Source organism: Anolis carolinensis, chromosome 5, assembly GCF_035594765.1.
Source record: "Anolis carolinensis isolate JA03-04 chromosome 5, rAnoCar3.1.pri, whole genome shotgun sequence".
Lineage (NCBI taxonomy): Eukaryota > Metazoa > Chordata > Lepidosauria > Squamata > Dactyloidae > Anolis > Anolis carolinensis.
In genome coordinates, this window is record NC_085845.1 from 86,592,827 (window position 1) to 86,607,305 (window position 14,479).

The 14,479-nt window shown below is 38.2% G+C and overlaps 1 protein-coding gene across 21 annotated transcripts in view; it reads right to left on the reverse strand.

The window, feature by feature from the left end:
• The window catches only part of magi2 (membrane associated guanylate kinase, WW and PDZ domain containing 2), a 929,612-nt gene that overhangs the window by 378,562 nt on the left and 536,571 nt on the right, over nucleotides 1–14,479 (reverse strand). For all 21 annotated transcript variants that reach the window (XM_062983516.1, XM_062983514.1, XM_062983518.1 and 18 more), the window contains one exon: nucleotides 4,990–5,205. In XM_062983516.1, the coding sequence (XP_062839586.1) occupies nucleotides 4,990–5,205 (216 nt within the window). The remainder of the gene's footprint in view (nucleotides 1–4,989; nucleotides 5,206–14,479) is intronic.

Below are 14,479 nucleotides of genomic sequence, written 5' to 3' on the forward strand. Positions count from 1 at the left end.
ACAACATTGAGGTTAACAACGTTGTGTTGTTAAAGGACAAAGACTTGCCCCGCCATGCGTGGCCCATGGGCATTGTATTAAAGACCTTTCCTTGCCCGGACGGTAAGGTCAGGAAAGTTCAATTAAAGACTTGCAACAGAGACAAAGTGTCCATTTTGGACAGACCAATTAGTGACCTCGTGTTGCTTATTGGAGATGTTTAAAGTTCTAGTGTTTGTATTGTCATATGTGCAAATGTGTTTGTATTTTGGGGTGGTAAATTCCCACATCCTGGGAATTTAAGCGGGGAGTGTTCCGTCCCCCAGGACGATGGTTTGCCTTACCTATTGGTCGTTTGTTTGTTTTCCCTCCTTTGCATTTTGTTTCAGCCTCTGGCTGCAAAAGCCCAGGAAAAGTGGCTTGGAGTCTGCAAGAGCTGGCTGCAGTTTTCTTTGCAATGATTGGTCAAAGAGTACAACATCTTAGGACCGCCCTTTTTTACCAGGGTCTAGTCTCCATTTTGGAGCCTCATTTTGGCTATAGTCTTCCAACGTGCTGCAGCTGTGCAAAGCTAACTGGGACAAATCATCCTCAAAACCAGGCCAATCTAAGCCTATCCAAATTAGATAAGTATTGAATTATACTGATCTGGAATAGGAAATCTAGTTAGAGGAGCAGGGTTATTCCGTCGCTTCTAGAACTAATCTTTGCTGTAAAGATAGGGAAGGAAAGAGTTTCTCCTTCTAATATAGACAGCGTGATTAGGGTATAGTGGTTTTATAATCACCTTTGCCTTCTGGAACCAGGGATAATTCTGTAACTAAAACCTATAGAAATTTGTTTCATTTTCTGTAACTTTAAGATCTGTGCCAGGTTTACAACCTTGTATGAATAAACATCCCTTTTTTTTGAAGTTTTCCAGACTCAGTCGTTCAATATTTTTAGGACAGCTTATAGGGATTTGCAGTTCGCCCGGATAAAGGACGGCACGTTTCAGCTTTATAGTTTTTTTTATTGTCTGGCGGACGGCACAGGCCCAGCATACTTACGCTGCACAACTCTGCTTTTAGGCATGATATTACATTGTCAAAAAAAGTGAGAGGATTTTGTTCTCTATGAGTATTTTTCACAACCAATACAGAATCCTCATAACTTTTGTGAATTCCTCCAAATATTATGGCATTTCTGATTCTTTAATTTACAATCTCACACATAGATCTTAATCCATCAATTAAAGACCTCACGTGTTGTAGAAAATCATCCAGACTTCCTTCACAGTCCATTGTAGCTTTGAACAGCTTGTGATACATCAACATGCTTTCATCAAAAGAACTCTTGCTGTGGATTTTCTCCAGATGTGCAAGTGTGGCTTTAGCTGTTGCATCATTCTTAACATATTCCAAAATCTTCTCAGATAAAGAATTTGCAATTAAGGCTCTCACCCATCTGCTGATTTCTGTCCACACTTCAGAGCTGTCATCATCAGTTTGGAGTGGATCTTGTTGACAGACTTTGCTTTGCTAGAAGTAGCTCCAATCTCTTCTTCCAAGTTGAATAGTTAGACCCATTTTCTGTGAGTTTTGGAAAATTCAGGAGTCTATTGTCTCCTTTCCATTCTTTGCATCTTTCAAAAAATAAAGATGGACCAAAAATCCAAAAACCCCAAAACCCATTTTAAAGAAGCCACTTTGCTCTTTTCAGCCTTCCTATTTTTCTCAAGAGCATTTGATGAACCAAACTGGACACATCATATGATTTGAGAACACAGAAATGCTGGACCACTTTAACAATTATCATGCCAGACTACACAGAGAAGCCATTGAAATCCACAAACATGTTTCAACAGAAAGGAGGAAACCATGAACATGAACAAAATCTGGCCACCAGTATTAAAAATTCTAATATCAGAACAGTAAATAAAGAACAGGGGAATTACAGACATGAATCAATCAGGGGCAGCTAACACCTCCGAACAAAGGATTCCCTCGGGCAGGAATGAAGCTTGCAAGGCCATTAATGCTAATCAAGGTGATTAATTACAACATTGACACTGGCCTCCAAAGACAAGAGTTCTTTCTCCCACCCTGGACCTTCCACAGGTATATATGAAAGCCTTTGACAACACACAGAACAGCTATTCTAATATCACAAATCCTATGTGTGAAAATTTAACGTCTTTGATAAATGCTTTCTACTTTTTCCATTGCATTTCTCCAGCTTAAAAATGCTGCATATTGACATGCATTTGGAAAGAAATAACTTCCTAAGCGAATATGAATTATACCTATAAGTAAATTCAACTCTGTTTGCTTCAGTCTCTCAGCAGTAGATACAGGAGTCTTTACAGAAAAGGCACACAGTTTTCTCACTAGATGTCTTGAGTGAGCATGAAACAGATATAAATAGCGATAAAGCATTAGCTGTAAGTAGGCTTGCAAACTGACCAGAAAAATGTAAAGTGTGCTTAATCTGCAGAAATCAGCAATAATCTTCACAGCATGAACATTATTAGGGTTTTTATATCAAGCCATTGTCAAAGACACGGTTATAAAGGTTGTCTCTCTAGCTGTAAGACCCGAGAGGTTGTGCTTTCAGTCACTGAGACAATGCCTTCAAAGACCTACATAATTTGCTACTGCTTCCTGAATTTCAGACGAAAACGGAACAGGGCCCCACTGAAAGCCGGGACATGAAATGGGACAAGGTAAGTCCCGAATGCACACCACTAGCTGTTATACCCCAGAAACTTTATTTTTGTGGCTACCACAAACTATGTTGAATTGTTTGAGTCTCGATGAGATATTCATTAGAAAACTATAGTAAAATGTGCTGCAGGACACATTTTGTGGCTCAATAAACGTTTTCCATGTTTTTATGATAGAACCCATTAGGAAATGACATTTATAACCCAGGAACAATAATCGTGTTACATAGTGTTATGTTTCATAGCTGCAGAAGAGATCTAATTGAAATGACTTCATTACAGTGAACCTGGCTTTCAACATTTAGAATGCTTCACCACAGGAGATGAACAGAGTTTCCCTGTCCCTGCCCTATATTTCCAATTAGCATATGTAATTTATATGAAATTTTGTTTCAAACATTATAACATAATTTCCAAACATCATATAAATTGTGCTTTTAAGTCAGGATGATCAAAAGTGTGTTCCCCAGACCCCTATGTTGGATAGGACTAGTTGGAGTTGCACTCCAACAATATCTGAGGGCTACATTTAATCCACCCCTATTCTAAATGTTATATAGGGTTCACAGGCATCATACTTTGGCAGTGTTGTACCTCTTTGCCCTTTCAAAATGATGGTGAATGGAAGCATTCTCCTTAGGTCATCACATACATTATATATCCCTATTGGAGAGAACATGTGAATGGAGCCAGAGCTATTGATGCAATTTAAGCACTAGAGTGAAAAGAGAGGTAAGTGCTCTTATTGTTCATTAACAGCTCTAAAGCAAATAGAATGACCTCATCCCACGCAGCATTGAGCCAAGATGTTACTAAAGAATCATGCATTCCAAAAATGAAGAAAAGGGTACAGTATTTTAAACACCACAAAAGAATGCTACTTATTAGAGCAGTGCCCAAATCCTGTTTCATCTGTTTCTTTTCTGGTTTTGTACCATTCCGTCCATTTGGATTGCACGGCTGATTTTTGGCGCTTGGCTGTAGGCCCTGGCTTGCAGGGCCTACGAGCATTGAGCACTCAGAGCTTGTTTGTAGGCCCTGCAGCTGGGTCTACAATTGGGTGCTCGACTGTATGCCCTGCGAACTGGGTCTATGAGCCACCGAGTGCTCGATGGCTCATAGGCCCAGTTTGCAGGGCCTGGCACTTTGGGGTTTTTTTTGGACCTTGGATGGAAAAGCCCATGTTTATAGGTGCTCTTTTCCGTAAGCAGCAGACGGAACCGTAAACAGGGTCATACAAATGGAACAAACAGAAACTATAAGTAATTTTATACAAATGCACAAGTCTACTATTGTTAGATTTTAAAAGTGAGCTTACTCCAGGAAATAAAATCAAAACTGAATATGTGAACTCAACAAAGATGAAAAACATGGCTGTTGTAATGGTGCCACTGTACATGGAATTACTCCCTGCACCTAGGATAGAACCTTTCACTCATTCCTCTATCACAGTGGATCTCAACCTAGGGGTCCCCAGATGTTTTTGGCCTACAACTCCCAGAAATCCCAGCCAGTTTACCAGCTTGTTAGGATTTCTGGGAGTTGATGGTCACAAACTTCTGGGGACCCCAGGTTGAGAGCCACTGCTCTATCAAATTTGGTTTTGATTTTATTTCCATCCTGACTTTTTCCCAGATTTGACTCCAAGGAAACATCAAAAATCCTTTTAAAATCCATGTAAAAACATAACATTATAAACATTCACTTTTTTCCAGAAAATCTTGATGCAGATTATGTTCCAGTCTCACTATGTAGGTTGTATTCAGGGAAACTCCTCCTTTGTGTGGAGAAACTAGAATTTATGGTGATTTAATTAAAAATGAAGTTTTAATTTATATAGGTTAACCAGAAAATATCCTTTCTTGGCTCTAAGTGTTTGGGTAGAATATTCTTGATTCTGCCTTTTCCAATATAAAGCATTTTAATACATTGGGATCCTCTCTGAAGCAGCAACATTGTGCACAACACACACAATGCAAGTGGAAAAAATCCCTAGTTTATGAAGTATGACATCTATTAGAAGTTACCTCATCCTGTCATATGGCATTCTGTATTTCTCTGATTCCTTTCTTCTGGCCCCTAATATCATGAAGCAAAGGGAGGGAAATGCAGAAGGTCGTGCCACATAATAAGATTTATCAGAAATAGAAATTGAGTGTTTGCTGGTTTTAGTGCCTACCATGCTTTTGCTAAAACATCTAGTTTCATCCTTTAATCACCAAGAAAGTTGTTTCCAATACATGTCCAAAATAAACAGGGAATAGAGGGGACCTGAAAGAGGATTTAATTCATACAAGAGCACTGACCTGGTGTTATTGCCATGCCATTCCCATTGACTACAGGTCTTTCTTCCTCCTCTTCCTCTGGAGGCTCTATTCCAGTCTTCTCCATATTGCTCACTGATTTATTCCTTTTGCGTTTGCCTTCAGCGCTGGGTGTGGCACCTGGGAGTATCTGGTCAGTTACATTTAAAAGTAATGGGGTTGGCTCTGCTGGAGGCTTTGGAGTACCGTAGTAGTTGTCTAGGAAACAAAACAGAAAGAGCAGAGATAAGGTTGTGTGAAGCCTAACCCTTTGTTGCCGTATTGTTTTCTGCATTGTCTCTCCATGTCTTCAAATTTTGATGAAGATCCTGTCTGTTATGTAGTATAGTCATGGGTTGATGCATTCCTGCTAGACAGTAACTTTTGTTGTGATCATATTCAGATATTTGTAAAAATTGACTTACTACAATTCCTGGTTCTCAGTCATTGATATTCTTGCCTTCTCTTTCCAAACTCCCTAATTTTACTTTCATGTGATTAATGTGTAAGTATTTTGGTAGAATACAAAGTGTATGCATTCCCACCCGCATATGAATGAATATACATATTCTATCTAATATTCACTCAACTTATTTCTGAAATGGGTTTTAGAAGAAGACTTTAAGAATTCAGAGAAGGCACTCTTTCAAATAATCTGTTCCCAACGTATATAGTTTGTGGCCCTCCAGATGTTGTTGAAATGCAACTCCCATTTTCTCTAAGCAACACAGTTCATTGTTAATGGTGATGGGAACTGCAGTTCAACAACTGTCTGACTTTAGAAGTAAAGTTTAATAGGTTTCAACAATCGACTGGAAGGCAATGCAAATCACAAAACGTTAATATATTGTCCAGTTCCAAGGAGTCCTCTTGCCATTCTATTGTAGATTAGTTGAAATTTTTGGATCTTTTTCATAGGGAATTATTTGTACTGTACATTATATAAGGAAAAAAGCAATTACCAGGACATTTTATCCAAATAAGATCACAAATATTAAGTTTAGATGATTTTAAGAAAAGCTGGGTCCAGAAGCACTTCAGAACAATAAAACAAATCCTTTGAGGGGAGGGCCCCTCTAGAACAGTCAAGCACTACAAAGCAGAGCAGAGAAACACACACAGTAACTTTTCCATCAAGTCTAGATAAATTTCCATTTGTTGGCCTATTTACTATATCCATTCCATCCCAGCCCATTCTGAATGGTGCACTCTGCTGCTTCACTGAACCCTTTGCAAAATCCTACAAATAAATAGATCTGTTTATTTATTAGTCCACTAAATATATATATGTGTGTATATAATATGACAAAAATAACTCAACTTATTTCTAAGTTGTAAAATACACAGACAAATAGGCACTAATCACTCTGCGAAAACTCCTGTAATATTTAACTAAAATAAATTAAATAAATTAAAACATGATAAAACTGATTAAATAATAAATATGGTAGAATGGGTTTAAATTACAAGATGAAAGCAGGAGGAGTAGTGTGACGAGTGTAAAAGAGTCAGTCGGAGAATTTAGATAAGTTCATCACTATGACAAGGTGATGTCATGATGATGTGACATAAAGAGATCTCTCAGGTGGGTGGCTTTTATGATGAATTTAATTATACAGCAGACTAAGTGCAGATTCTCCCCAGAGAGAAGATAAGGCAGTTTGACAATTGGGTCCCAGTTGGTTGTTCTGACCAAAAGTTGTAAATATTGAGATCTTAACAATCAAACAAAAAATGTACAATGTTGTTTATGGCTGGTGCACCAATGATGCATGTCTTTTTCATGGTAAGGTTTTTTTTTTTAAGTTGTCCTGTTCTTATCATAGATTTAAGTTGCTTGAATCTAGTTATGGTGAAGGCTATTCTCTGTCCCTGCGTGAGGTTCATCCTAAGGTACTTTTTTGTGCCAAATGTTTTGTTTTTGGCTAACCAATTTAGAGATTTGAATCTGGCCAGCAAAGTTATATCTCTTTGTACACTGATTTCCCGAACTCTTTGAATGTTTCCTGGGCCGAATAGTCTAGGGAAAGTAGATGGGAAGGTGAAAAGCCTAGCTGGTACGTTAATTGGTAAAGCTACAATACTAGAGGCTAGGTCATGGTAGACCTAACTGTTCTTCTTTAGGGAGTCTCTCTGGGTCCAGTTGAGGAATCCTATAGAATAGCATCCATGAGGCAAAATCTTCATGAATAATCATCATGTGCTGTGGGTAAGAAACTTCATAACACTTAATCCTGTAGCTGCCCAATGTGGTCTGGACGTCTGATTAAGATATCACTGTATAAATAGAGAAACTTGAGTTCAGTGCTTTCATACCCATGACATCCATCAGATAACACTGGACCTGTCAATTTGTCTACATTTCAATGATGCAACAAAATTATTGAAAGGTAGAATTGTGGAACAAAATTGTTATTGGTTATTTGGACAGCAGGAGCAGAATGTGAGAAACAGACCCTTAGCTTTGCTGGATTCATGTGGCTCAAGTATTATCAGGATTTTATGTGGATCTTCCTCCTTAAAATCCCAAAGGCTTATGATTTCATGATGCATAATGTGTTTGAATGAATTTGAACTCTCTCTCAAAAATTAATTATAATTTCAATTAAAATACATTTTACATTCATGCAAATATTTTGTACCAACTCAAAGAAGCAGAACGGTTCCACACTTGCAAATATGCCATTATTGGATTCCCAAAGGAGCAAAGGCAAGGGGAAAGAACAGACATGTTTCTAGAAAGTCAAACATGTTTTTTTAAAAATAAAATAAAAAATTAAAGATGCCGCAGTAATCCACAAGATTCAAGTTCCAATGCAGATATTGTGGGTTTTTTAGCGCAGTCAAATATTTCAAACATTTTTGTTATGCTTCGTATTATACCAGTTTTTTTCAGTTCATGAAGACAGCAAGGAATTATGTTATAAGAGCAGGACAGAGGGGAGGATATGGGGTGGGCAACTGGTACAGAAATATGGATTCTCCTGGGTTTTCCACCTTTTTGTTTAAATACCTATTTTATTTGATCATTTTGAATTGTAGATACCTCTATCTGCATTTTTCCATTCCAACAAACCTTGACTTGATAAGAGAAAGGCATAAAACTAGAAAAATTGTTCTGAAAAAACCTATTCAAATGCCAAATATGCCTCTTAAAAGGTTTTTAAAAATCATCACACATATACAACATACACATACAGGTTAAGGGGTGAAAGAGAGAGAGAGTCCTCACCCCATCCAAAAAAGGTAACAAAATTAAACTGAATGGGATGAGTTGGAGAGAGTAAGTTGGTTAATGTGGATGGATGGGCAGATGAAAGGAACAAAGGAAAACAAAAGACAGTTTGAATGAAGACAGTTTTTTTAGTTCATGAAGACAACAAGGAATTATGCTATAAGAGCAGGACAGATTTTGTTTGCAAGTAAGTTATGTAATAGGGAAAAAACCTAGCTTCATTCAAAATATTTGCCTGTTTGTTGATCTCTCCACCCACCCACCTACCTTCCACTTAACCAATATCCCCATCCCATTCAATTCAAAGTACTGAGCTAAAGTATTTCAAGCTTAACTCAACCTCCAAATTTATTGAAAAGTTCATTTTTGTTCCAGCTTCACTATTGCTTTGATCCACATTTGTCATCTCTCAAACAAATGGGTGGGCCAAAAGTCTGTACAACCATATAGAATGAAAAAATTAGACAGCCCCTTTCTTTTGTTACTAAAATGGGTTGAAATAGCACATACAAAGCTGATAGGTCAAAAACACAGAATCATAGAATCATAGAGTTGGAAGAGACCTCATGGGCCATCCAGTCCTACCCCCTGCCAAGAAGCAGGAAAATCATATTCAAAGCATCCCCGACAGATGGCCATCCAGCCTCTGCTTAAAAACTTCCAAAGAAGGAGCCTCCATCACACTCCGAGGCAGAGTGTTCCACTGCTGAACAGTTTTCACAGGAAGTTCTTCCTAATGTTCAGGTGGAATCTCCTTTCCATTGTTCCGTGTCCAGCAGAAAACAAGCTTGCTCCCTCCTCCCTATGACTTCCCCTCACATATTTATACATGGCTATCATGTCTCCTCTCAGCCTTCTCTTCTGCAGGCTAAACATGCCCAGCTCTTTCAGCCGCTCTTCATACGGCATGTTCTCCAGACCCTTGATCCAGACCCTAGTCGCCCTTCCTCGGGACACATTCCAGATTGTCAACATCTCCCTTTCAACTGTGGTGCCCAGAATTGGACACAGTATTCCAGGTGTGGTCTGACCAAGGCAGAAAAGAGGGGTAGCATGACTTCCCTGGATCTAGACACTATGCTCCTATTTATGCAGCCCAAAATCCCATTGGCTTTTTTTTTGCTGCTGCATAGCATTGTTGCCTTATGTTTAACTTGTCCACGAGAACTCCAAGAATTTTTTCACATATACTGCTGTCGAGCCAAGCGTCCCCCATTCCGTATCTTTGTATTTCATTTTTTTCTGCCAAAGTGGAGTATCTTGCATTTGTCTCTGTTGAACTTCATTTTATTAGTTTTGGTCCATCTCTCTAATTAAGATTGTTTTGAATTCTACTCCTGCCCCAATACTTCTGGAGTATTAGCTAATATGGTGTTGTCCACAAACTTGATGATCATGCCTTCTAACCCTTCATCTAAGTTATTAATAAAGATGTTGAATAGATGTAAACTTTCTCCTGTTTTGATGAAATGAAAAGTTTCCTGATATACATGGTAGAAATAAACTGACCAAATCAGGTGAAAATTTTTACCAGCAAAATCTGTGTGTGTGTGTGTGTGTGTGGTGTGTGTGTGTGTGTGTGTGTGTGGGGGGGGGGGTCCAGCCAGAGTAAGATAAATGTATACAAAGGCACCCAATATGTCTTTTCCTGAGTATAAAGCCCCAAGTCTACTGCTCCTGACTTCTAGGTGTAATAGGAAAATGCAATACATCTGACCCATCCTTAATCCAGTGCCGTTGCAATGAATCACAGCACTAATGCAAGGGAAACGGAGCTTGAACTGTATCTATCCACAGAGCGATAAGCACTGAAACACTAGACAAGTCAATCAATACTTAGAAATCCACAAATCTCCCAGTCAACTCTCATGTTCTTTAAATGAGTCTTCCTTTATATGGTTCCTAAAGACATATAATTGACATCTTTACCTGGCTTAGAGTTCTTTTTGTGAATCAACAAGTAACTGCTTTTTGAAATTGACCTTTAAATCAATATGTCCCTTACTCTGCATAGAGTATCTGCACATACATAGATCAGATAGGTAAGTAATGCATGGGATGCAAGTGTGTGAGAGAGTCATTTAATGCATATATTGCTCAGACAGCTTACCTGACCTTACTACAACAAATCTAACAATTTAAGAGTTCTTTTCACAGTAATAACATTGTATAGAGAAGATGGGTTTTTGTAATAGCGAAACACTAAGAAGATACCTAATGGCTCTAAAACTCATAAAATGCTTTGAGCATATCATATTTTGGAATAGTGTTCTTTTAAATAGATGCTGAAAAATTTTCCTTTCACAATTGGGTATTTATTTCAGAAAAAAAATATCTCCAACGAAGAAATACTTACAACTTTCATGCCAAAATTAGAAAGGAACTTCACTAAACTGTTTAAAATGACTGAAGCGTGGAATGAAAATGATGAATTTAAAGATAATATTAATATTTTTAATAAGAGCACAGACACATTATCTAGTTAGGGTCACGTAATGAGAAAAGTAACACACTGAATTGGGTTATTCACAGTCTTAACTAGTCACACCAAGTTTTCATGTTTACTTCCACAACTGAGATTTGGTGTGTGTAAGTTATTAATACTGCAAGTAACCAGAAATTTTGTTTATTTTCATCTTAGAATTGCATTCTGCAAGTCACATGCACACTGGAGGACTTTCTCACAGTTACACCAGAGGCCAGTGGCCAGCTTCTGGTCAAAGGAAATTTAGTATAATGCCAAGTTTTTAACTTTGTTTGTGGTTTTTCTATACATTATAACTGTATTCTCAATTTGTCTGACACGATAAATAAATCTTAGAATTTCTGTATATGCTTCTCCTTTGGGGGGCAGGTGTTATCTCATTCTATATAATATTAATACACTGAAATAGTTAACCATCTTTGACTCACTTAAAACAATCAACCCTGAGTTGTCCTTGGAAATGGCTTAGAAGTTCAGTTGATACAGAATATAGCATTTCCCCAGATGATGGGAGCATGTGACTCTCTATACACCCTACTGTGCGGAAGAACAGAAAATGTTTTATTTGGCACTCACAAATGGTTCACCTAGTAAAACACATAAACAGGAGAAGACCGGATGCTGTCAATGAATGGTACAAAAATAAAATAGCTAAAATCAAAATTAGCATAGTAGTTAAGAATCTGCTCTTGCCATTTAAAGGTTTCTTGATTTTCCACATTGTCATCATGGGAAAGTCCCTGGACTTAAGGATTAAGATTGCCTCTTATATAAATGTGGGTCTCCGAATTATTGGATAGAAGTAAAGCTAAATGAAAAAGAGACATATTGCTTTGGGAAGCAATATATCCTGTGGCAAAAAAGCAATTAATTCCAGTTAGTGAGGGTGGATCTGGTGCTTGCTATACAAAAGCTATTTTCATCCTTAATGTACCACACATATATAAATTCATATGTTTTCTGCATAGTAATCCAACAACAATAGGGTTTGGTTTCCATCAGAAAGATGCACTGGAACATTTTCCGGAAATGCTAAAGTTCTACCAAGGTGAAGAAACTTTCAACTGAGACTTGATGAACAAGCTTGCAAAATCTTTAAGCAATAGCTTTTCCACATTTGGACTGAAAAAAAAAATCCTGTGTCCCCAAATGCTTCCTATGTTTTTTTCATATGCATTTGAGATATTTTTCCATATCTTTACATGGCATGTGCCTTTCTGCTCTCTGTTTAAAAGAATAACCAGGAATCTGGAGTTGGAGTTGGAAGCAATTTTGAATAGAATCAGAGTCAGTAGAAATTGATAGACTCTGGCATCAGGGTCAATATAAAAACTTATTGTAACTATGTATGTACTGTGCCCTCATAGTATTACATTTGTATATTCCTTAGTTTTACATTCTATCCTATATTTATGTTAAAATGTGTTATATTTATTAAATGGATTGTTTCATATTTATCATAGAAATTTAGGAAAGGATTGTTGTATGTTTTCCGGGCTGTATGGCCATGTTCCAGAAGTATTCTCTCCTGACGTTTCGCCCACATCTATGGCAGGCATCCTCAGAGGTTGTGAGGTATGGAGAAACTAAGCAAGGAAAGTTTATATATCTGTGGAACCTCCTGGGTGGAGGGAAGAACTCTTGTCTGTTGGAAGCCAGTGTGAATGTTGTAATCCATTGGCATGTTGAGCCCAGTTTAGGTGTTTTAGTTCACCTTGGAGGAGAACTCAGCAAGTTCCTGGACCACCTCAACAGCATCCACCCAAACATCCAATTCACCATTGAAAAAGAAAATGAAGGAAAGCTGCTATTTCTAGATGTTCTAGTCATCCACAAACCCAATCAACAATTGGGCCACACAGTTTACAGAAAACCTACACACACAGATAGATACCTTCATAAAAACTCCAACCATCACCCAAGTCAAAAAAGAAGCAAAATCAAAGCCCTGACAGATCGTGCACAAAGAATCTGCAAACCTCACCTCCCCCAAGGCAAACTAAACCACCTAAACTGGGCTCTACAAGCCAATGAATACTCCACTATGGACATCAGAAGAGCTGTAAGTCCAAGAACAAGCCATGAGAGTAAAGACAAAGATCCACCCAGAGGGAAGGTGTTCTTACCATACATCAAGGGAACCACTGACCGCATAGGCAAACTGATGAAGAAACACAACCTACAAACTATCTACACACCCTCTAAGAAAATTCAACAAATGCTATGGTCAGCGAAGGACAAGAGGGATCCTCTCTCCTCTGCAGGAGTCTACCGGATACCATGCAGCTGTGGACAAGTCTACATAGGGACCACCAAACGCAGCATTGTCCAAACACGAATCAAGGAACATGAAAGGCACTGCAGACTAACTCAACCAGAGAAGTCAGCCATAGCAGAGCACTTCATGAACCAACCTGGACACAGTATATTATTTGAGAACACAGCACTGCTCGACCACTCCAACAACTATCATGTCAGACTACACAGAGAAGCTAATGAAATCCACAAGCATAATAATAATAATAATAATAATAATAATAATAATAATAATAATAATAATAATAATAAAACTTTATTTATACCCCGCCACCATCTCCCCAATGGGGACTCGGGGCGGCTTACATGGGGCCATGCCCAGGACAATACAATATAACCATATCATAATGCAATTAAATAATACAATACATAAAATAAACAGTACAACATAAGATCAAAACAGCAATATAACAAGGGCGGGCCGCATGAACACTACATTTAAAAACTAGATTAAAAATTAAAAACTCTGGGTGAGAAAGGGATCAGAATAAAAAACCTCGAGGGACAGGGACATCAGATAGTGAACCAGTCTAGAGGATAAATATTGGGGGGAGTAGCAAAGAACATTTACTCTCTGAAAGCACACCGGAAGCATGTGGACAACGTCAACAGAAAGGAGGAAACCATGAAAATGAACAAAATCTGGCTACCAGTATTTTAAAAAAACTCCAAAATCAGAACAGTAAATAAGGAGCAGCACTCTGAAAACAGGGGAATTCCAGACAGGAATCAATCAGGTGTAGCTAACGACTCTGAACAAAGATTCCCCCAAGCCAGGATGTGAGGCTTGGAAGGCCATTTAATGCTAACAAAGATGATTAATTACAACATTCACATTGGCCTCCAACAGATAAGAGTTCTTCCCTCCACCCAGGAACTTCCAGATTTATAAACTTTCCTTGCTTAGTTTCTCCATACCTCACAACCTCTGAGGATGCCTGCAAAATATCCCACATGTATGGAACATGGCCATACAGCCCGGAAAACGTATAACAACCCTGTGATCCCAGCCATGAAAGCCTTCGACAACACTTAGGAAAGGATTTTTCTGTTCAGAAATTTGACTCAAAAAGATCTATTTATCCTCCATCCATCTACGTACCCTGATGATTCACAGTGTTAAAATGTCTTGCGCTACCACTTTACCACAGCAGATTTGTTATTACTAATTAATATACTTTTGTCATTTATGAAGGAGTTGGAGTCAGACAGTACAAAAACAGAGGAGTCAGAGTCAAAAGTTTGGCATACAGACTCCACAGCCTTTGTAATAATAAAACTATTCCACTCTTGCTATTTGAGAAGGCAAAATTCTGCATTCTATTCACATGTGTAATAGTCGGTTCACAAATGGGCATATCCAGAGCATTCCCCAACTTTACGTAACAAGGGATAGAACTGTGTTAACCCATTTTACTAACCATTACTGACTGGAGGTCTCTGAGTCTGAACATTGT